General features: G+C 64.9%; 2 protein-coding genes across 2 annotated transcripts; both read right to left on the bottom strand.

Moving 5' to 3' along the window:
- Positions 1-2,371: 2,371 nt before the first annotated feature.
- LCNL1 (lipocalin like 1) lies at positions 2,372-5,666 on the bottom strand. The gene is made up of 7 exons (XM_043566745.1): positions 4,588-5,666; positions 4,108-4,247; positions 3,651-3,724; positions 3,454-3,564; positions 3,024-3,125; positions 2,758-2,783; positions 2,372-2,487 (listed from the first exon to the last, which is right to left on the bottom strand). Exons 1-6 carry the CDS (start codon positions 4,684-4,686, stop codon positions 2,758-2,760), a joined length of 552 nt encoding a protein of 183 aa, XP_043422680.1. The 5' UTR covers positions 4,687-5,666; the 3' UTR covers positions 2,372-2,487.
- Positions 5,667-5,789: 123 nt separating this feature from the next.
- PTGDS (prostaglandin D2 synthase) lies at positions 5,790-9,080 on the bottom strand. Its single transcript, XM_043566744.1, has 7 exons — positions 8,884-9,080; positions 8,073-8,212; positions 7,885-7,961; positions 7,065-7,181; positions 6,813-6,914; positions 6,149-6,174; positions 5,790-5,943 (listed from the first exon to the last, which is right to left on the bottom strand). The coding sequence occupies exons 1-6, from the start codon at positions 8,995-8,997 to the stop codon at positions 6,149-6,151; spliced, it is 576 nt and encodes a 191-aa protein (XP_043422679.1). The 5' UTR covers positions 8,998-9,080; the 3' UTR covers positions 5,790-5,943.
- Positions 9,081-23,379: the final 14,299 nt, after the last annotated feature.

The raw sequence follows: 23,379 nt of genomic DNA, 5'->3' as shown, positions 1-23,379 counted from the left end.
AAGAGGAGACTAAAGCCTCTGGAGGGAACGCGGCCCTGACAACACGGTGATTTCCACCCAGGGGCACAGATTTTGGACTTTGGGCCTCCAGAACTGTGAGGCGGTAAATGTTACGTTTTAAGCCACCAAGTTTGTGATAATTGGCTACAGCGGCCACAGGAAACCAATACGAGACCTGAGCCGAGGAGTTCAAAACATAGTAAGAAAACCGAAAGATCTGTTTTCATTTTAGACACAAGGGTCTAGAAAATGTAACTTACCAGCCCATCTTCCTGCAGGGAGCAATCTTCTCTAATGTGGGTGTGGGTACCTGTGGATATCTGGGCGCCAGGTAGGTGGGGAAGGGAAAGGACACTGGAGGGAGTGGGGGGGGCAGAGGGAAAAGGGTGGCCTCTCACCCCAGGGCATGCAGGGCTGAAGCCTGAGAGCTGGGAGAGGAGCGTTCCTGGCCGGGGCAGCTGTGCTCTGAGGCAGGCGTGGGGCCAGCATGTTCAGGGTGGTCAGAAGCAAAGATGGGAGGGGATGGGGTCAGAGCTGGGTGGATCGGGAGGGCCTTCTTCTTTTTCAAGTTAAAAAATTTTTTTTTAACTTTTATTTATTTTGAGAGAGAGAGAGAGAGTGAGCAGGGGAGAGACAGAGAGGGAGACAGAATCCCAAGCAGGTTCCGTGCTGCCAGCACAGAACCTGATGCAGGACTCTAACTCAGGGACCATGAGATCATGACCTGAGCTGAAATCAAAAGGCGGATGCCCAACCGTCTGAGCCACCCAGGCGCCCCAGGGAGGGCCTTCTTGGCCAGCTAAGGACTTTGGCTTTTCCTGTTGGGGCGATGAGACCCCCTGGGGGCGGTTGGGAGCCCAGCAGGGAACGAGCTGATCCAGCGGACGAATTCCGTGGCTTCGGGGCGGGGAACTGGCTGAGGACTGCCCCCGTGTGGTCTGAGCGGGTGGTGCAGGACGACATGAGCCCCTAGTTGGTGCAGGGGGCACAGCCCTTCTGGGTTCCTGAGGGGTCCTATGGGGCTGCCCCACCCCAGAAGAGGGCCGCCCTCCCTGGAAAAGGTGTCCATAAGGCCACGGGGGGGGCAATCTGCATCTCCCCACTCGGGCCCTTCCCAGGGGACCTGGGGGGGTGGGGAACAGCGGGGCAGGGCAGGACCACCGGAGCCTGGTGGCCAGGCTTCCTGCACCGCTTGCCAGGGGAGCGCATCCCCACGTCTCCACCTTAAACCCTTGTTGCTGCCGTGACAACCTTCGTCCTTCCTCTCTGGGTCCATATGGAAGGCGAGTGACAACAGATAAATCAACCCCTCCATCCGCTAACTTGTCACCTGGAGCTCAGACAGTATCTCTCAGCAGATGCCTCCCTAGGTGGGCAGACAGCACCTTGCCTGTCAAGAGGGTGGGACGGTGAGCTCACAGGTCACACGTGTGGGAGGGGGCTGGCTCTCTGGGCCTTCCCACACACTCTTCCCCATCCCCAGGGCTCGACTTCCAGACTGGTGTTGTGCTGGGGGCGGGGGGTTGGGGGGGGCGGGAAAGACCGTGTCCACAGGTGGGCCAGAGGCTGGCATGTGGGTTGGGGCAGCCAAGGTGCCCAGGTGTTGGGTGCAGGTGTGGAGGGGCTGTCTGGGGCCCCCAGAGGGTGACCTCCCAGCCCAGAAGGGCCCCAATCAAGGCAGCAAATTGGGCAGGACAGGGCTGTGTTCTTAATTAAAAATGTCCAGCCAGGGGCGCCTGGGTGGCTCGGGTGGTTAAGCGTCGGACTCTTGGTTTCGATTCAGGTCACGATCTCACAAAACGTGAGATCGGGGCCGAGATGGGCTCTGCGCTGACAGTGTGGAGCCTGTTTGGGACTCTCTCTCTCTGTCTCTCTCTCCCTCCCTCTCTCTCTGCCCCTCCCCCACTTGCACTCTCTCTCAAAATAAAAAACTGAAGAAAAAAAAAGAAGAGCAGCGATATTATCCTACCCAGACACAATGGCAGGACAGAGTTTTGCGCATACCCCGCTTTCCTCTGGCTCTGGGTCAGGGGAAGTGCGGGACGGAGCGGCCCAGATACCTGCTCTGTGCTGTGGAAGGAAGGGTCCCAAAGGCCCAGGAGGTCCCCTGTGTCCGCGGGAGCTCTGGGTGGCCGCCCCGGGGCTGGGCTGCTGAGGCTGGTGCCCTGGTGCGTGGGGAGGGGGAGCGGGTGGCAGGAAGGCCCCTGCGATGCCCTGGTCAGTCTGGATGAGCTTGCCTCCCTTGGAGCAGAGCCTCGGCTCCTTCCAGGCCAAGCGCCTGCCCAGCCCTGCAGAGCTCTGCTCGGCCTAGCGAGGGGTCCCACCCTGTGCCCGGAAACCACCGTGGAGGGTCAAGAAATGCAGAGCCATGGGCTTTAGGAGAGTATTTATTGTGCGGGGGATGGGTGGCGGACAGAAACGGTGTGCTCCTGGGGGAAGGCCCCGTACAGCATGGCCCCCAACGGGCACTCCTGGGAGGACTGTTTCCTGCAAACAAGGGGGCAGGTGTAGTGGGGTGAGCGCCGTCTTCTCGCCCCCTCCTGCCCTCCCTGGGCCCAGCCCCAGGGCCCCTCTGTCCCTGCCCACTGCTGTCTGCTGTCCCACCTTGATTCTATGGTACCCACCCCCCTGCCACCTGCTCCCGGCAGGAGGGCCCCCACAGTTCAGCCTTCTGGCTAAGAGGGGTCTCCATGGGTCTCAGGGCACCGGGCGCCGCATGCTGTGGGGACTGGCGTCCAGGCCGGCCCGAGCACTCACCTAGGAGAAGGCGCCAGCACACTGGTCTGTGGGAGAGAGTGGGGTCTGAGGAACCAGCCAGAGGCCCCTTCCCCAGGGGGGGAGGCCCCCAACCGCCCCCGAGGAGCCAAGCCTCCCTGCCTGCAATCCCCTTCGGAGAGGCCACTGGCCAGGGCACTGGCCCGCCCTCTTCTGGCCCAGATAGGTCTGGTGCTTGTCCCAGGGGGGAGTGGTGCTCCCAGTCTGAGTCTCCTGCAGCCCTGAGCTGGCTCGGGGACAGCACTCACCGGACTGGGGCAGCAGGGCGCCCTGGCTGGGGTTTAGGCCCACTTGGGGTGCCAGCTGCTGCATTTTCTGGGCACCTTCAGGAAACAGCTCCGGGGCGCGGGCTGAGGGCAGGGAGGGTTGGTGAGCAGAAGAGGGCAGGGTTGGGAGGAGGAGGGTGGTGGAAGGCGGGGTGGGGTGGGGTGGGAGGCAAGGGGAGGAGGCACGGGGGTGGGGGGAGGGGTCCGGACCCCTCTACCACAGACACGGGGGTCCCCAGGAGACCCAGGGACACAGCGGTCCTGCCTGCCATGGACCTGGAACTTGCTGGAATGTGTGCGTGGGCGGCAGTGCAGACGGACCTTGGGCACACGGCTCCCAGAGGAGCGGCCTGCGCCTGGTGACCGGTGGGGGGACGGGGGTGCTGGGAGCCCCTCCCCCCAGGACGCCCACCGTAGAGCTGCAGCCAGACGCTCCTGACGCCTGCTTTCTGGGTCTCCACGTAGAGCACGGCGAAGTGCTTGTAGTCGGTGCTCACCACCCGGATGTCAGTCTGCGCCATGGCTGAGGGGGAAGGGCCCGCTGAGCTGCCTCGGCCCGGGGCCGCCCCCTGCCTCCCTCAGGAGCCCCCCGCCCCTGCCCAGCCTCACCCGCGTCGCTGAACTGCCCGTCAGCAGCCCCCTTCGTGAAGGTCGTGAGCATCTCCTGGCACCCGCCGTCGGGCCTGGGGAGGAGGAACCACGGCATCCCCAAGGCCACCGCTTGGGGACTCTGACCACGTGGGGTGGGCCGGGGCCCAGGCCACCCCAGCACCCCTGTGCCCCCTCCCAGCGCTGCTTAGAGGTGAGGCAGCCCTCTAGGGGACACGGGGCAGGCGTGAAGTACTTGGGGGAGCCCTACAGCCAGGACACGTGGGGTCTCCCCTTCAGACACACACACGCCCGGGGGACGATGCTCCTCCACGGCTGAGGCGTCTGCTGCGGCAGCCTGACCCCACCTGGGGCCTGGGACTAGCTCGCTAGTGTGCCAGGGACACCTGTGTTCTCAGTGGCTCGCACTGGCCAGGTCTAAGGCCCAGTCCGAGGTGGGGTTTGTGGGGTCACTTACGTAGGGTACCCGAACTTGAGGGCCAGGTCACCGTTGTCCAAGGGGGTCACCAAGACCACGGGCATCTTTGTGTCGTCCTTGGAGTTCAGGAAGTCCTGGTCGTCTGAGGCCACCCCGACCACGTACCAGGTGCCCTGGAACTGCAGGGAGGGTGCGGGGAGAGCTGGGGCCCTGCGTCCTTATCAGCCCTCACCCAGGTGGGGGGCGGGCAGCTGTGACTCCTCCCGGTTCCAGGCTCTGGGGAGCCGTGGTGGCCACAGGCCACAGAGCAGGCCTGCTGTCCTCCCCAGCCCAGTCTGTGCCCAGCTGATGGGGCAGGTGGAGGGGGCTGCCCCCCCCGGCCCCCTGACTTGAGCTGAGCCGGGACCGGAGGATCCCCAGGGGCTCCCCTGGCCCTCCAGCCTCCCTGCGGGTCATGCACCCCCCGAATGGAGAAGCAGAGCAGGTAATTCGCGAGGAGGAGGGGCTGCCGGGGCCCACCTGGCTGGCATCGAAGTTGGCCTGGATGGGGACCTGGCCCTGGGCTAGGGACAGCCTGAGCAGGACAAAGACGGAGCCGATGAGCAGTGCCTGTGGCATCTTGGAGGACGGTTCTCAGCAGGGGACCTGGGGTGGCCTCTCCTGTCCGGCATTTATGACCCCCAAGTGCGCTGGCGTGGCTGTCTGCTGGCCTGGGACCAAGCCCACTGAGCTAGGCTCGGATGGGGTTGTGCCCAGCTGCCCCGCCCATGCCCGGCGGCGTTTCCTGCTGGGGAGGCAGCAGGTACTTGGATGCAGGGGGAGAAGTTCTGGCAGGCTTTCCGCGGTGTCTGCCCCCAGCTCTCTGCTCACACATACCCCCCCGCCCAGTCCCCTCCTCCGGGAAGGCTGCCAAGAAGCTCCCCGTCCCGTCTGAGCCTCACAGCCCTCGGTGCCTCTGTAGGGCCAGGCTGAGGTTTGCCCGTGGGGGGGCGGTGCAGGGGATCCTGCCAGGAGGGCTCCGGACAGGGCCTGAGGGGTGGCAGATGGCAGGAGGTGGGGGCAGGAGGCCGGGCAGGGAGACCGTGCTCCGGGGCCCAGCGCTGGCTGTGGCGCCCGGGGTCTGGCGAACGGGCAGGGCTGTGTACTCTCGACGCCCAGGCCGGAGAACGGGGGACTGGAGGCACTACAGTAGCCAGAGAGGACGTGAGGTTGTCCGGTGGTCAGCCCACTCTCCGGGGCAGCCCAGGGTGGGGGGCATGGATGCCGAAGCCACCTTCCTCTCTGTCCTCTGGTAACACTGGTCCCTACCCCGTGTTCTAATCCCATACCTTCAAAAGCCCATCGGGTACAGAGCTCCCCTGGGCCTCAGGCCTCTCCGGGCTCGGGGTGAGGGGGCCAAGGGCACCTGCCTGGGGAGTAGGCGATGAGGGGGCACCACCCAGAAGCGGCCAGCAGGAGGGGCCGTGGTGCAGTCAGAGCCCAGCCTGCGCTGGGTGGGGGACGTGAGGGCACCTCTCCGTAGCGGTCCTGACTCCGGGCCCTCCCACCGGGACCGAACACCAGTGCGCCCTTGCCCAGGGTCCGAGATTTTACAGACAGGAAGGGGAGACTGAGGCCCAAAGTGAGGGGGGTGCGTGCGGTCAAGTCCCCAGGGAGGTGGCCGGAGCCAGGCCCAGGGCCCAGAGCGGCGAGGACTGCAGGAAACACAGGCAACAGCTGGATTGTTGACTTGCTTCTGGAGTTTATTCTCAGAGCCAGGATAAAGTCTGAGGGGGCAGAGGTGGTGGCAGGGAGGAGCCAGGACTGGGGGCTTGGGGATCCCGGAGGAGAGAGCAGAGCAGGGCGCGATGGCCAGGTCCTGGGGGCTGGGGTCGCCTGGCAGAGAGAGCGGCACCCGTGGGTGGGGCGGGCAACACCAGCTCTCCCACCCCCAGGGTCCCCAGGTTCCTCTTTACTCCCGGGAATCTCGCGGAATTCCCGGGGGGAAGCCCCTCCGCCTCGGGCAGCCCCCGGGACCACCCTGGGGTGGTGGGGTGGGTGATGGCAGGTATGAAGCCGGCCCACAGCCCACCACACTCACCTATCTGTGCTCCTCCATGCACCTGTCTGCCAAGAAAGAACCCGGGGCCGTGGTCAGCACCCCAGGCCAGGGGCCACTTCCCCACCTGGCCCCCTCCCTGCAGCCCTGGAGAGGAGCCCCCCCAAAACTGCTGAGTCCGTCACACTTCAGCACTCTCTCCCCTCCTCCAAACAAAGAGGGGGTCGTGCCCCCAGCTGGGCCCAGAGCAGGCTGCCTGCCTCAGGGGGGCTGTGGGCGCTCCGCCCAGTGCGTCTGCCCCCCCTACCCCCCCCCGCCATGTTCCCATAGCACCGCTGCCCTTCACAGGCATCCCAGCCCACTGGTTCTGTTTCTGGGGCCCGTTTCCCACCAGGCTAGGGACCCCTGTGTCCTGAGGGCCGCCCAGGGGCCTAGAACACCGTAGCTGCTTGGTGAAACTGGGCCGGCGGGTGGGGGGGGGGGTGCTGTTCCTGGAGAAGGAGTATCTTCCTGTGCTGCGCCCAGGGCTGCAGGCCAAGGTCACAGGGTGAGGACAGACTGCCCCCACTCTGGAGGCCACAGTGTGCCGGTCCGTGGGCGGTCTGACCGGATGCACTCCACCCCTCAGCCTCCCTTGAATCAGGAGACTTGCCTGCCTCAAATCTGACCTTAATCCTCTTCCCATGAGATTAGCAGCCCCCCTCACCGGTCTTGGGCAGGAAGACAATGGCATCCTCTGTGAAGCCCCGGGTCTTGGCAAAGGTGCTGAATTTCTCCTTCACCTCAGCCCTTGGGGTCTGGGTGCGGCCTGGGGCAGGAAGGAGAAGCCACTGGCCTCAGTCGGGGAAGGTCTCTGCGGCCCCCACCCCTGCAGTTTAGGGACCCGGCCCTTGAGACCCCCATCTGTGGTCGGGTGGGCCTCCGGCCAGAGCGCGGGTCGCTGGCGTGGGGTACGTACTGTAGAGAGTGGCCATGTGGAAGTCCTGGCCCGGGCTTTTTGTGCCCGCCGTGTACAAAAGCGCGTACTCCTCATAGTCCGTCGCCACCACCCACACGTCGTGGGTGCTGCCCCAGTCTGGGAATCCAGGAGAGAATCCCAGTCAGACACCCTGTCCCCCAGCCTCTGGCCCGCTTCTGCCCGGGCTGGCTGTGGGAGGGAGCCAGGGATGATCCCCTCCCCCACCGGGACAGGCAGCCAGCCCCCAGCCTCCTGTCCGCACAGCCCCTGAACCCTGCGGGGGTCCAGTGCATTCAAACCAGAAGTCCTGGGGGGTCAGCAGACAGAAAATTAGGGGCTCATGGCGCAGCCACAAACCTCTGGCTAGAACGGGTCAGAACTGGGGAGAGACTTCCCAGTGGGAAGGCCTCCCCAAGGAAGGGGGTAGATGGTGGGGGGGGAAATGAAGAGGCCCCTGGCCCTGGTTCTGCAGAACGGTGGAGAGGTGTGAGGGGGGCTGGGGGGCTACCCCAGTGTGCTCTGTCTGGCCAGCAGAGCAGAGGCCGGCAGCAAAGATCTGGGGGAAATTCCATCATGGGGGCGGGCAGGGAGGGGCCTGGAGGTCGGCTCCAAAGAGGATCCAGTGTCCTAGAGAGAGGGTTCCTGGTCCCCCACCCGGGAGCCTGGGGTCGACCGGGCCAGGCCTTGGGCTAGCTGACCCCGACGAAGGGGCCACCAGCCCACTCCGTGTACTGCTGGGGCAGGAGGGCTGCCCAGAGCCACCGCCTGCAGGTTGCCCAGGGCTGGACCCAGGGGTCCCCAGCAGGGGGGCTCCACTCACGGGGACTCGTGTAGCTGTAGCAGCCTGGGGTTTCCGCCGGCCGCAGCAGCAGGGTCCGGGTCTCACACTGGTCTTTCCTGTGGGCAGGTCACCGAAGGGGTCAGGGGTCAGGCCGGGGGCTGTCCCTAGATCGTGACCGTGGGGCGGGGAGCTCTCGGCCCCCCCGAAGCGCGCGCCGCCCCGCCCACCTGAGGAAGGTGGTGGTGAGGTTGAGGCCTCCTTCCGCGCTGGGGGCCACCACTGATATGCACATGGACAGCGCGTTCTTCTTCTCCCGGAACCAGCTCGAGTTGGAGGCGAGGCCCGAGGTGAACCAGCGCCCCAGGAACTGCGGCGAACGGACCCCGCCCGGGTCGGCCAGGACCCTCCTGGACCGACCTGGGTGGGGGCGCCCCCGCCCCCGCCCCGCCCCTCCGGTCTCCAGCCGGGCCCCGCCCCCGGAGGCCCGTCACGCCCCCCGCCGTCCCCTCCGCTCGGCCGGGCTCCGTCGGTCGCGGGAGCGGGCGGCAGAGGGCGCCCCGGCCGTCCCTGGAGGGGCTGGGCGGCCGCGACGCCGGGGGAAGGGGCGCGGGGCGGGGCGCGTGGGCGGGAGGACCGACTGAGCGCGCCCGGGTTCCCGTGGCCCTCCCCGCGTGCCGTCCCCGTCGGCGCGCTCGCGCACGATGTGTCCTGAGACCAGGGTGTGGGACGTGTGCCTGCTTTCCTCCGGGCGTCGTGAGCTTAGAGGGGTGGCCGTGTTTGGACGGCGCACGCCCGCGCTCGGCCCGCGTGTCCGCAGGTGCCGTGTGCGCGCTCACGGACACAGGTCGGCCTCCGTGGCTCAGTTCTCTTGGTCGGCGAATTGCTTTAGGCCCAGGGAGGCGGGTGGTTCTCCCGCTCGGCCTCCTCCTTCGCTCAGCTCCCCTCTTCCCGGGAAGACATCTCGGCCCCCTGCAGAGCGCCCCCCTCCCCTCGCAGCGCCCTGTGCCGCCTTGGGGACTGGGCAGGGGAGCCTCTCACCTTGTCCTGTTGGAAGTTGGGCTGCAGGGAGACCTGGGCCTGGGCCCGCGTCTGCAGGACTCCCAGGACTCCCAGCAGGACCAGCCCCATCCACAGCGTGTGCAGAGCGGCCATTGTCCTGGAGCTGAATAGCCACCCGGGCGGTGGTGCCAGCAGTGCGGGTGGAGCGAGGGAGCCGGCAGGAGGAGCAGAGGCCACTGGAGAGACCCCTATTTATGGGCCTGGCTTGGCCTCCACCCAGGGCCCAGGGACAGCCCACTGCAGGCTCGTGATGCTGGGGGAGGACAGAGCCGGGAGCCCAGCTGCAGGCTTGCCCCCCACACGGCTGCTTATGTAAGAGGCTCTGACCCGGACCCGCCTGGGCCCTGCCACCTGGGGCTGGGTTGGGGGCGGGGGTTGGGGGGGTGCAGGCAGAGGCTCCTGCAAACTTCGTCCTCCCTCCAGTCCCCGCAGCCTGGATGGGGGTGGGGGCACGTGCCCCGGGGCCTCCGGCCACTTCTGGGCCCGGGACCCCCTCTCACAAGCCCTACCGTCATTCTGTCTCCAGGTCCAGGGACCCTGGGAGGGGACACTGTTCATACGGTATGAGTTTGGTCCTGGAAGGCCTGGCGGGCTGGGTGGTGACAGGAAACTTGGGCCCAGGTAAAGGAATCCAGTCTGCCCCTCAGCGCGGCCGGAGGGCCAGGTGTGCGGGGCACGGCTTCCCCACGGTCAGCTGTCGGGGCTCTGGCCTGTGGTCCCCTGGGTACCCTTCTCAGCCTGGGCCCCCCTTCGTGCGGGGCCCGCCCACCGGTGTGGCCCAGCAGCACCACGTGAGACTCGGGGCAGTCCCTACCTAGGGCACCCACCGAGACCAGGGCTGCTCACGGCCACGTGTCTCCCCGCCAGCACAGGACTCAGGGACACCCCCACCTTACAGAGAGGGCTGCTTCCAGAACTCACACATGTCGCCTTGCCTCTGCTCCAGCCCAAGGTCACCCCAGGCCGGCGGGGTCTCAGCTCAGGGCCGAGTGGGGTCGACAGCGCTGACCAGCTATGAGTGGGTTGGGTGTGAGTGTTCTGAGGGAGGCGGGGAGCCTGGGCTCTGACCCTGGGAGAGAAGACGAACCAGGGCAGAGTTCCCGTGTGGGTGCAGACACAGAGGGGCTATAGGTGTGGCCCGTGGAGGACAGGAGCCCGTCATCTCCGGGCACAGGCCCAGCCCATTCAGGCCAGAGAGATTGGCGTGTGCCGCCCTTTGTCCCCCCTCCCCCGTGACCCAGGAGTGCGGGAGCACAGGCTGGGGCTTATTTAGGGGGTACTGTGGAGCTACATCATCACGGCAGCTGGGGGAGCAGCTGGGTGGGCAGAGGCCAATGTGAGGGGGTGAGGTGGCCAGAGACAGGAGATGCCCAAGAGGGTGACTGGCAGCGGTGCAGGGGAGGGGGTGGGGGTGCAGGGGAGGAGGGGGGTGGTGCCAGGGAGGGGGGCAGCAGTGCAGGGGAAGGGGTGGGGGTGCAGGGGAGGAGGGGGGAGGTGCCAGGGAGTGGGGCAGCGGTGCAGGGGAGGGGGCAGAGGCAGGCCTGAGACTCCCACCCTTCCACCCTGGCCTCCTGTACCTCGGGAGGGCACAGTCCTTTGCCACAGTCCTGAAGGCTGTGGGATGACAGTCCATCAGAACAGGCAGCCGTTGGGGGGCTGACCCCACAGGACCCTGCACTGGCCCAGGAATAGATCTTGGAGTTCCTTTCAGGCTGGGACGGGGGCAGGAAGAGGAAGGTGGCAGGAAGGCCTGGGGGACACCGGTTGCACCCCGTGTGGGCACCAGGTCTCTTGTCCGTTCGTCGGCCGACAGCCCTTTGGCCTTAGAGAGACCCGCGGCTCTCTGAGTGGCTGGGCTAGAGGTCCCTTTCCAGGCCAGGCCACCCCTGGACAGGAGCACCTCTGTCAGTGGTGAGCACACGCCCCACGGCAAGGCGGCAAGGTGACCCAGGACGCCGGACCAAGGGCGTGGAGGGAGAGGTGATCTAGGGCAGCAGGACCCCGGACATGTGGGCCTCAACAGCTGTCATCTGGGCCAACCTGCCAGGAGGGGCGCTTGCAGCTGGATCCCCAGGGGGGTGTCCCACGGATCCTGGTGGTGGGACAAGGTCCTCCTGAGGACAGAGTGGCTCCTGGAGGCCCCGGGTGTCTGGCCCCCAGACCCAGTGCCAGGGACTGAGTCCCTCTTCCTCCATTTCCCTGGTGGGGGGCAGAAGGCCAGGCAGCCCCCACGCCCCTTCTCCCCCAGTGGCCGTTACCGGTGGGGACGACGTGCTTGTGGGTGAGGACAGAGGCCTAGAGGAGCAGGAACTGCCCCTTGGTCCCCCTGTGGCCCAGATGGCTTTCTGTGAACATTGTGGAGGACAGGGCCTGACCTCGGTGGGGGGGGCCGTGGGTCCGGGCAGGCTGGCTGCTCTCATCTCGGGTCCCTGCGTGGTGGGGTGCAGACTTCTAGAAGGGTGTCCGGTGCCCTGCTTGCCAGAAACCTGGAAGGGCACGGCAGAGAACCGGCTGTCTGGGCCCACCCCCCGTGGTGTCGGAGCCCCTCCAGGGGGAAGGGGACCCTGCCCTGCCAGCACAGGCCGCCACCCAGGGAGGCACATGTGTGTGTGGGGTGGGCCGTGTGCGCCCCTTCGGGAGGCCCCGCTGCCCGTGCTGCTCCGGCAGGCGGCATGCTGAGCTCACGCTCTGGGACCCAGAGGGGGGTGACCACCCAGGCAAGATGGGGGCCGGGGCTGCAGCCGGAGGGGCCACGAGCCTCATGCCCCCAGCCCAGCCCGTGGTCAGAGGAGACCCTCCCCTCTCCGGGGGCCTTCCCTGCATAGCCCTCCCCCGGGTGCTGCCTCCGTCTCCTGGGCGACATGCTGAGGCTCCAGTCTCCTCTGCCAGTGGCTCCCCCAGCTCCTGGAATGACCCTCGAGCCCCTTCCCACTGTCCCTGGCCCCCAGAGCAGAGCTCCCGACACCTGCCTTCTCCACTCCCGCCCCCCAAGTGCTCCGGTAACAGGGCTGCCCAGCGGCCAGAGCCGGACACCCTGGGCTGGCCAGTGGGGGGTCCGTAGCCCCTTCCCCAAGTCCTCATCTGCCCCTCCCGGCACCTCCCACCCGTAGTGAGCACCCCGACGCACACTGGTCTCCCAGCCTGCACCCTGCCGTCACGTTCCTGCTGCGGCCCTGAGGACCCCGCCAATGTGGACCAGGGTGACCCTGGTTCGGCAGGGACGGGGTGATGCTGGCTGGCGGCTGGCGGCTCTGAGCCTCAGTTTCCCTATCTGTGCAGAGGGAGTGGGGATGCTCCCACCTCACAGGACTCATGGGAGTTAGGGGGTATGGCTCTCCCAGCTCTTGGGACAGATCTGCTCCCGGGAACCTCTCTGTGGCAAATGGGGAGCTTCTGTCCACCTGTGGGCAGAGCTGGGCTGAGGCCGGGGCCCTGGGCCCTCCCCCCTGCTCCGGGCCCTCTCCCCAATCCTTCTGGAAGGGGACCCTGAGCAGATGTGGGGGAGGAGGGGTGCCTGGGGCACGATTCTGGGGCTCAGTAGGTAGGTGGCCCGCAGCCACTGGGTCCGGCAGGTAGGGGAAGAGGCACCCTGAGAGCTCAGTCACCTTTGCCTGGTCCAGGTAGGGTCCTGCTGAGCTGAGCTGCTTGTAAGATGTCGGGCCCCCTTCTCCCCCACCCCCTCGGATGGTGCATGATGGAGGCCTGGGGGGGCGGGCCGGGGCGTCCAGGAGCCCCCCCTCGGTCCCTCCCTGCCTCTGCCTCTGCGGTCACGGGACTGCCCCCGCACCCTCTGCTCTGAGCTGCACCCTGTGTGGCCAGCTGCCCCGGGCTGGGCGGTCTCTGCCCTCCGGGGGCCCCTGCTCAGCTGATGTGGGGACGGGGGATGGGGTGCGAACGTGCTGGATGCTGGGGCCGGTGAGGCCCCTCCTGGCACCCACTGAAAGCAGGCATGCCCGGCCTGGCAAACCAGGCGTCGCTTTGTGGCTCGCAGAGGGCCGGGCGGGGTGGCTGACGGTGCATGTTCCTGACCCGCCAGGGCAGGGTCCCCCTCTGAGCCCGCGGGACAGACGGAGGTGTCTCCGGAGCCCCACGCCAAGACCTGGCGGGGGAGAGATGCCCGGAGGCTGACCTGGGAGCCCCACCCCCACCCCCGACCTCAGGTCAGGCCCTCGGCAGCACGCAGACAGCTCTGGACGCAGGGACTTCTGGGGCCCCGTGGCCAGAGACCCAGCCGGGCGCTGCTGAGCTGCCCAGCAGAGACCTGGGGCCCAGGCGGAGGCGGAGGACGGCCATCTGCCTGTGGAGCCGCTCTGGAAGGCAGGGATGCCAGGAGTGGGCCTCATCCTTGAGAGGTCATCGAAGCCACTCCCCTGCCTCTGGCCCACCAGGTCAGACACAAACCCGGGGCCCAGGCCCAGCCTTGAGCTCATCCTCCGTGGGGGTGGGCAGTGTCCCCCACAGATGGTTGGCTCTCCAGGGCCAAGTCTGTCCCGGCGCTGGTGGCTTCTCACTGACCTGCAGCTGACAGTGTCCTCTGGCCTCCGATAGGGACCTTGTGGACCCTCCCACCTTCTACTTGGCAATCAGCCGCCCCCCCCACCCCCACCGACCCCAGCTTGTGGGAAGGGGCCTTGAAGGAACCCTGAGTGGGTGGGCAGAGGCGGCCCCTCTAGACCCCACCCTACCCCCTCAGGCCCTGCCCCCTGCCCTCTGGAGGTGCCTCTCAGCCTGGGGGGCGGGGGGGGTTACCCCACCCCAAGATTCTCCTCTCATGGAAGGTGTTGAGGAGACTGGCTGGTGGATCCCCAAGGATCTTAAATAGGGAAGACACCCTGAGTCACAAGAAGCTGCTAGACAGAATATTCTGGAAAATCCCCAAAGGCCTTCCCCCTTTCTCTGCCCCCTCCCCAGGATCTTGGATCAGCCCTATCTCCAGGGCCATATTGGGAAAGACGGCCATTGCCAGGTGCCAGCACCGGCCAGACCTGGAGCAGAGAGTGGGGGGCGGCAAGGTTATGCACCTGCTGGGGCACTGGGACCCACAGAGGGAGTGGGGTGCTGGGTCTGCAGCGTGGCACGAGGGCACGTGCCGCGGGGGCAGCCAGCTCAGACCTCCAAGTACAAGGAACGTTCTATACCCCTCCCCCGCCCCAGCTCCTAGACCGGCCCAGCCTTCAGGGCCCCGGGAAAGAAGGCCGCCAGGGACAGAGACAGGATGGGCGCAGGGGGACCGGTGGGGTGTGTCTTGCCCGGTCTGGGCAGAAATGCAGAGAAGGCCTTGTGCGGGAACACCCTGAGTCCAGGGGCCTCCTTAGATCCAAGGGCGGCTCTCCAGTGGAGGAACCTGGGTGAGGCTGACCCCTCCTGGTAACCTGAGGCCACTTCGGGCCAGGAGGAACCCAGGGCTGGCAGAGGGAGAGAAGCCTGCCCCCTTCAGTGCTCCTGTAAGCCCACGGCCTTCCATAGCCGTGACAGTCAGCGTCAGGGTGACCCGGACAGATGGCCTCCAGCATCCAACCAGGCAGTGGGTGGGGGGGGTCAAAGCATACCCCCTCACTTGTTTGAGGGCTGGGTGAGAGGTCTTCGGGCTCCTGTGCCCCATGCGCCCTGGGGGCATCGGCAGATGGGCCCTCCCGGGTCACCACCAGCTAGCCCAGGTATCCCTCTCCTCGAAGACCCCAAAGCCAGAGGACAGTTTTGTGCGGAGGCTGGCCCATCCAGGGCTCCCGTGGAGTCTCCCGATTCTGGAAGTTTCCTTGCCTCTATGGCCTGGCCACATCAGGCTGGCCCAGGCGTCTCGGGTACCTCCTGGCCCCAGCAGAGGAAAGCAAGTCTCCCGCTGTGGCCCAGGCCCCTGGTCCTTGGTCGTGGGCCTGACCATGCCCCCGACGTGGGGCTCTCCTGCCTTTCCCTGGGGACTCGGGGTGACTTCAAGGGGATGGGACCACAGCTCTGAGCAGGTCCAGCCCCAGGGTGGGCACCTAGCAGGGCTGCGGGAAGGGCGCTCTGGGCCCTGTGGGCCTGGGCACGTCCTGGCGCCCCAGGAAGCCCTCTGGGGTCCTCGCTCCTCAGGCCCTTGGCTGGCCTCCGATACGTGCCATCAGAGATGGCCCGTGCGTGAGGGCGGCTCTGTGGGTCCTGAGAGCCCAGGACGGTGCCCGGTCCTCAGGCCGAAGGCACCCGAGGGTTAAGTGAGGACGGGGTTGGAGAGGGCATCTCACTGCGGCCTGGGTCGAGAACCTGGGTGCTCTGGGAGCCACCCACAGCCTGGCCTGCAGCCCTCACCCACCCCACGGGTCATCTGGCGGTCATGCTGGCTCCTCCTGGCACCAAGTGTTTATCTCCGATGGGGGAGGAGTACGGGGACAGATGTGGCCTCAGGGGATGGAGCACAGCAAGGCCTTGATGGGCACTGGGAACCGTCTCTCTGGAGGGAAAGGAACCATCCAGTCCGGCAGCCACTGGTCCTGGAGGCTGGAAGTCACCCTCTGTCCACTGTCTTCCGCGGCCGCCCTCCCTAGGGGATGACCCTCCCCGACCTCCCACGCACCTGCCCCCCCGAGTGTGCGCCCCGGCCTCTGGCTAGTCCCCGCTGGAGGTCTGGGCCCTGCAGACCCCTGCCCTGTCTGGGGGCCGGCTGGGCTCCCACACGGGGCTGAGGGGGGCGTAGGACTGTGAGCAGCAGTCACGGAGGGCATCCTGGAAGAGATGGCAGCGGGTCCGGGAGACCCAGGTAGGGCCTGCTCCGTAGTAAAGAGACGGGACACTGGGGGGCCGCCCAGGGTTAGAGAGGGACAGTCGGTGGCTCTGGAGGTGTGGGCCGGGGGTCACGGAGCCGCATCTAGAAGAACCAGAGTCTTCTGGGGCTGCAGAGACGGGGAGCTGCAGGGTAACCCCAGAAGAGCCGGGGTCACAGGGCCACAGGGTCAGAGGTCAAGGGAGGTCACGGAAGCCACGGCCTGGAATGGGGGCTTCCGGACTGGAAGGAAACGGGCCGTGCCCACTCCCGGACAGAGGCTCGTCCTCTCCTGTGTCCGAACGCTGGTCACAGAGCCCAGCTGTCCCAGAGCCATCGGGACAGTTGTGCCTGGGACTTTGCCCAGCCGTGGGGGAGGGGCTCTCAGCCCCAGAAGAGGGGTCGGGATGGGTTGGGAGGTGAGCAAGACTAGGGGCCGCACTGCCCAGGCTCGCCCCAGGACCTCACGCCCGCGTGGGTTTGCGTGGCCGACGCTGGGGCCGGGGCCTTTGTCCGGTTCGGCCACAGCTGGCTCCTCGGCCCCGACGTCCCCTGGGCATCAGGCAGGGATGTGTTTGTTGGGGCCACTGACTGGTGGGGCTTCTGGCCGGGAGGATTCGGGAGGAGGCGGCGTGGGTGCCCCGAGTGTGGGGGGCAGCCGTCCTGCCCCGGCCCGGCCAGACCCAGGGGAGTTTGCCAGCTGGGGAGCAGGTGGGCCAGCGGGTCTCTCCCTTGACTGGGCACGGGATGAATCGCCGCATGCTGGCTCGTCGGCAGGGTCTGCAAGGTGGCAGCCTCACGGGCCCCCCCAGGCCAGGGCACGGGCGCCCTGTGAGGGGCTGCCCTCGCTCTGAACACCCAGAGTCCGGCCTGTGCAAAGCCCTGGAACTGCAGCCGGACTTGGGAAGGGACCGGGTAGGCGGGGCCCCGGGGAGGGTCTGCCCCAGACTCCCAGAAGGCCCCCGGGGCTGAGGTGGGGGGACGGCAGTGTTTCTGCAGCTGCGGGGTGGGCACTCTGACGGGGGCCAGCCACGGCCCCTCACCCAGGCAGCCCCCCACCCCCGGCCTCTGACTCTCCCTGGCATCGTCAGTGCTGCTGGGGAGGGGGCTCCTGGGCACGGGCTCCCCAGGCCACTGTCGGGGGCTGGCGTCTCTCTGAGCCTCGGTGGAGGAGAGCCTCATCTCTGCCAAGACAGGGCTGCAGGGCTGTGGGGGGCTGTCCTTCCTTCCCTTCTCCCAGGCTCAGAACCGGGGCCGGTCTCCATCCTCTACCGAGGTGGGGGGCAGTGTGTCCCTGCCTCACCGTGTCCCTCCCCGTCCCCGGACATAAACAGGTGTGCCAGGGGTCAGGCCTCTGAGCATCTGCAAAACCAGCGCCCGAGGGCAGGGGAAAAGGCCGCGTCCCCCCCTACCCATTCCTGTGCCCACGCTGCCCGCGCCCTGTCCCAGCCCCTCTCCACCCCTCCCTCCAGCTCAGCCACAGCCCTGAGTGGGCATGAACTTGGCCATCTGCAGGTGGTTCCGGGGTGGGGCAGCTCCCTGCACTTGGAGCAGCACCCCCCCCCCCCCCGCCCCGCTCAGCCTTGGGGGGCGAGGCCGGGACAGCGGGGCCCAGGGAGACGTGGATGCCATTCACCAGGTGCCATGGACCTGGGGAGCCTCTTGGGAAGCGAGGCCTAAAGCAGGCCCCAGAGATGCAGGGGAAGGGGTGTGCATGGAGGAGAGAGACCGGGCCGGCTGTGCCTGATCTGCCCTCGCCCCAGCCCCCGCCCCAAGAGTGGAGTCTGCTTCCAGGGACAGCCCCAGGCCTCCCACCAGCTTCTTGGGCCACCAGTCACAGGAGCAGCCTGTGCCCCTCACCCGGGGCCCTCTCCGGTTGGGATGGAGCCAGGGGACCCCGCCGAAGTGCACGGATGCTCCCGGGACATCTGCTGTCCAGGGTCCCGGAGTGCCAGCAACTGACAGCGTGGAAAAAACCCAACCTCCAGTTAATCCGCACAAGCCCAAGAAATAAAATAACTTCCTTCAAAACAAAATAGCTTTCTGCCAGAGCATTCCTGCCTGATGCAGGCCACGCATCCCGTGGAGAGAGCTTTCAGAAGAAACACAAAAGAGACGGTGTGTTTCAGAATAGGCGTGATCGAGCCTACACCTGCGTGTGTGTGTGCCTGTGTGTGCACCCCGTCCGAGTGTGTGCATGCATACAGCAGAGGTCGTGTTTCTGTGTCCCCCCCGCCCCACAACCTAAAACCTTAGGCTCCTCACCAGAATAGGGAGGTGGACGGTCAGGCCCCCTTAGGGTCCTCGGGTCACGGTGCCCAGGCCCGTGGCCCGTCCGTCCCCAGGCTGGTTGCACGGCCACCGAAACCAACGCCTTCCCTCCCCAAGCCCCACCTCTCGAGCCCACCCCCGTTTCCAGTCTGCCAGGAGGACATCAGAGGTGGTCTCCCGACGGCCACACAGGGAGGAGCCTCTGGGTGAACCCCTCGTCTCCCAGTAGACCACGGGTAGCGGGTGACTCCGGACACGCTGACGTCTGGCCCTGGGGCAGGGCAAACGGAGCTTTAGCCACGGGCACCCTGGCTCTGAAAGCCTCCTGTGAGCCCGGCAGCGAAGCAGGAAGGGGTGAGGTCACTCTGGGGAGTTGGGGCAGGGGAGGCCCAGCCTGCAAGATCCCTGGTGAGGCTCTTCACACCCCCAGGGTCTGTGCCTTCCCCCAGCTCCCAAGGACCAGTCACCTCACATGCAGGTGGACCGGGGAGCCTGGCCTGCCTGCATGGAGTTACCCCTCCATGCCTCACCCCTTCGGCCCCTCTGTCTGGCCCCGATCAGGGCCTTGGGGGGGGGCGCAGCTCAGCGCTGCAGGCCTCGCCCAGCCCCCATTCCTGGGAACTTGCCCCTTCCCGAGCACCCCCCACACAAGCCTCACCCCCTCTCTCTACCCAGCAGAGGGGTCTCAGGACACCCCGGGCAGCTTTCTCTGTCCTCCCCACACCCCAGGATGACCAAAGGGACTCCTCCCCAAGACCCCTTCCCCACTGTCCTCCTGCCACGTGTGGAGTGGGTGGCCCCTGGCCACATGCATGGTCCTCAGTTTGGGGCATCGTCCTCCATAGGGTCCCTGTGTGCTGTGTTTGTGTGTGTGTGTGCGTGTGCACGCGTGTGTGCATGTGCATGGCAGTGGGGAGGCATGAGGTGACTCAGGAAATTGGCCACCAGGCCCAAGTTACCCACCATGTGGGGGTGGCTGGGAAAAGATGCTTCTCCAGGGCCCAGAGTGGGCATGGGGCCTCGGGGCTTAGACAGACGGGTACAGGGCAGGGCTCCGGGGCAGGATAAAGATACCTGTCCCGGCCATCACAGGGTCCGGAGTGGGGGTCAGCCGCACGATGGGGCCAGCAACCCTAGCAGGTCCCACAGCCACCCCGGCCTGGGCCAGTACTCCGGGACGAGCCCCGCCTGGTCTTCCCTCCACGCGGCCCCCATCCCTGAGGCATCCGAGGATGTCCTGTCCCTGTTACCCGGCTCCCAGGTCCTCTCCTCAGTGATGCCCCTCCACCCTTGCCCTGCAGCTGGGTCTCTGCTCCCGGCCCCCCTCCACTCCCACGTCCCCAGCGTGTAAGGTTGTTTCCTGAGGGAGGCATATGAAGGTCTCCCTCAGCAACAGCAGATTTGTCTCTCTCCTTGCGGTCCTGTTTTTTGCTTTAGCTATTCTGAGGCCATATTATTAGTCGCATACAAATTTAAACTTCTTAATGGTTCTTCATGGATTGATTCTACCATCGTTATGAAATAACCTAGCATTTCTGTACCCTCATGTCTTAAATGTTTCTCTTCTAAAACAACATATGATAGATGCTTTTAAAAATCCTCCGATCAGCCCTTTCTCTTAAGAAGCGTATTCAGTTAACTTTACTTAATGTAACTATATATTGGGGTTTCAATGCACCATCTTATTTTGTGCTTTTTATTTTTCCCACCTGCTCTCGCCTCCTTGACACTGTGGATTATTTTTCATCCATTCATCATTTCCTTTCTATCAATGTAGGGTAGTGTGTGTGTGTGTGTGTGTGTGTGTGTAAGCACATGTATATTTTCTTCGTGGTTATGGCCAACATTATGGCGTCCAGCTTTACCTTGACAAAGTCACCTCTCCCTCCTTCCAAACAATGCCATTTTCGTCATGTTTTGGAATTCATACACTTAATCTCCAAAACATTATTGCTGCTGTGTTACGTGGCCAAGATTGATTTTCGAATTCTCCACCTGCTTACTGCTTTCTCTGTTCTTTGTTCCCACTGGAGCTCAGGCCTCGTGTCTGGGGTCACTTTTTTCTCCCTGAATCACCTCCTTCAGGGTTTTCTCCATGGAGCACCTTTTGGCGACACACTCTCTGTCCCATCGGAGCAATTCCAGGCTGGAGGCCTTACCGGCAGTGGGACAGTGGGGGTCAAGAAGTAAACACAGCTGTCCCTTGACCTCACAGCGACTTGGGGCGGGGCGGCCCTCGGCCTGCAGAGACACAAGAGGCGACACACTGAGCGATTCCAAATCAATCCGGCCTCCTCCACAGAGGCGGGACTAGATCTGCGGTTGCCCGGGCTGAGGTTGCCGAGGACCAGTCGCAAATGGGCACCAGGGAGCTTCCCGGGATGATGGAATGTTCTGCATCTTGATTTGGGTTGTGTTGACACAGGGCATCAAAGCGTACAATGGAGTCACGTCTATTTTAGTGTATGTCAAATAGGAGTTCATATTTTAGAAATGAAGACCAAGTCAGGACTTTTTCAGACAAATGGAACCCCGGGGAATTCATCACTAACAGATCTGCAATGAAGAAATTCTAAGGGATGCCCTTCAACCGGAAGGAAGGTGCTCCTGTGGGAGCAACCGTGGTCTAGGAGGGTTGAAGAGCAGAGAAAAGGCTGGGCGTGGGCAGCCCTGTGGACCGCCATCTTGGTCACCCTCCATACGTCTTGTGGGGAATGAAATATGTTTAGAATTAAAACTCATGGCAAAAATAGAACAAAATCTCAGAGGGTATGAGTGGAACTAAAGTGTTGTAAATAATCCCACTGCCCAGAAGATGGCGAACGTGTTAATTTATACTCAACGTGAGCAACTCAAGGATGAGCTCATAACCCCCCGGCTATCTCAAACAGAAGAGTCAAAGTTTGAGAAAGCAGGGTCTCCAAGAGCGATCTGAGCGCTCATGATCCCGGCAGTGTCGTTCACAACAGCCACGGCGTGGAAGCAGCCCACGGGTCCACTGGCAGGTGAAAGGATAAACAAAACAGGGTCCGGCTGACCACGGAATATTAGCCTTAAAAAGGAGCCGAATCCCGACACCTGCTACAACTGGGCGAACCCGGAGGGCACCGTGCTGAGTGACGTCAGCCCGTCACAGGGGGACACGTCCTGTAGCAGTGGACGCTCTCCGGAGGCCCTGGAGGAGTCGGAGCCACGGACACGGAGAGCGGGAGAGTGGGGCTGGGGGAGGGGAGGGTCCACGTGTAACGGGACCAAGTCCAGTCTGGGAAAATAGCCCTGGACACGGGTGGTGAAGGCCGTACAACCGTGTGAATGTGCCTGATGCCCCAGGAGTGAGTACTTAACGAGGGTTTCAACAACAAAAGGGCGCCTGGGGGGCTCGGTCGGTCGAGCGTCCGACTTCGGCTCGGGTCACGATCTCACGGTTCGTCGGTTCGAGACCCGTGTCGGGCTCTGTGCTGACGGCTCGGAGCCTGGAGCCCACTTCCGATTCTGTGTCTCCCCCTCTCTCTGCCCCTCCTCCACTCAGTCTCTGTCTCAAAAGAAAAAAAAAATAAAACATGAAAAAAACAACCACGACAAAGTAATATTACAAGCTAATAAAGAGAGAAGATGATGTAATAAAGAAATTATTTAGACCAACAGGTGGGAGCAAGAGTGCCTGACCTCAGATGAGGGGGCCCAGCACCCTGCAGGTGCCCTGGCCGCTCCCACCCCCGGGCCGGTCCCACGGGGGACCTGAGCCACGTCCGCTCCCTCCCAGAGCTCTGCGCCCATCCGTCCTGACCCTGCTGCCCTGGCTCGTCCCCACCACGCGTGCTGAAGCCCCCAGCAGGCTCAGATGCGGAACCGGGGCCCCAAAGGGTCCCTTGGCTTTGCTGGCCATCCCTCCCGGGGAGCTGCTGTCCCTGGAATGGGCCCCCCCAGAGCCGGGGAGGACTCCCCTGCAACAGGCCAGTTTCTCTGGCCACCCAGACAACAGTTCTGTCCTCCCGTCCATCTTACTGCCCTCAGAGACCCCAGCCGCTGGGACACAAACAGAGCGACGCTGGCCCATCAGTTCCTGGACACAGTGTCCCCTCAAACACCATAGCCATAGCTCAGGCTGGGCTCAAGGGTGTCCACCCCAGCCCAGACGCCCACCTTGAGGGGGGGAACACAATGCATGGCCCTCGCCCATGTCTGCCCTGCCTGTCACACGGCCTCTAGACTCCTGACCTGCAGGAGGGGGCTTGGTGGAGAGAAATGGCCGACCGAGGCTTTCGGAGGGTTGGGACCCAAGCAGGGACAGGGTCTTGGAGGCAGCCTTCCAACCCCTTCCGGCCTCAAAAGTCTCAGGTGCCAGCGACAACAACGTGTAGCGCCTGCCCCAGGGGTCTGAGGAGCCTGGGGACCCGGTGCAGCTGGAGTCTGTGTTCAGGGCTCGGCGGGACCCACCTGTGTCCTTGGCCCCAGGGTCTGAGCCCTTCGCTTTATAGGGTTTCTGCTTGTCAGAGGTTCATGCAACACTGAGCCATCCCAGGGACAGGCCGGGCGCTGTGCCTTCCAGAACATGGGGAGGGACGTCCGGCCAGAGAGTGCACCTGCTCTCACCAGGCTCAGAGAGAAGCTGCGGGGGGCGTCCTGGGCAGCCAGCCAGGGGACAGCTGTCACAACACTCAGGCCGGCAGGCAGCGGTACTGACTCTGAGGAGCTACGTCAAGCCACCTGGGCCTGCTGGGACCCACAGTTCACCCCTCACTAGAAGCGGCAGGGACCCCTGTCCTCAGATGACAGGGCTGGGAGGAGGGCCGGGGGGAGTCAGGGACATCCTCCAGGGCTCTGAGTGAGTCCTGCCTGGCACTGAGGAATGGGGACCCTCCTCCCTCTGCCCTTGATAGGGACACCACGTCAGAAGACCCAGAGAAGTCGTGCACAGGGGTCCTGTGTAGCTCAAAGTCGTAAACTGCACTTCAGACTAGGAAACAAGGCACATCCGTCCTTTCCTGGAGGTGGAGACTAGGGTCATGTGCAGGGGTCTCCGTCCCTGGCTGCACCCCACTTCTTCCTCTCCTCCCTCTCCCCCCTCTCCAGGCCTGGTCTGCCCAGCCTGCCCACCCAGCTTGGGCTCCTGCCAATGGGTGAGGGTGGGTGGGGCGCCTGCCCAGGAGGAGGGACATCGCTGGGAGGGGTGTGGCTGGAGGAGGGCCACGGGGCCTCTCAACCAGGGGCCAGACCCCAGATCCCTGGGGGACCTCCCTGGCTTTCACGTGTGCGGCTACCTTGGCCTCTGCCCTGGGTTTGTGCACGACAGCTCGCCACCATTTGTGTCCTGGAAGGCTCACCCGAGACACAGCCTCATGTTGGCAGGACCGGGGGAAGCCCCAGGCGGCCCATCGATATCATTGTAACTGCTGCAGGGCTTTGTGGGACCTCGGCCGGCAAGGCCAGGAGGAACCAACGTCCCCGTCCCAACAATGCTGCAGGGC

Source organism: Prionailurus bengalensis, chromosome D4, assembly GCF_016509475.1.
Source record: "Prionailurus bengalensis isolate Pbe53 chromosome D4, Fcat_Pben_1.1_paternal_pri, whole genome shotgun sequence".
Taxonomy (NCBI): Eukaryota; Metazoa; Chordata; class Mammalia; order Carnivora; family Felidae; genus Prionailurus; species Prionailurus bengalensis.
Note: the sequence above shows the minus strand (reverse complement) of the source record. Positions and strands in the feature narration are given on the sequence as shown.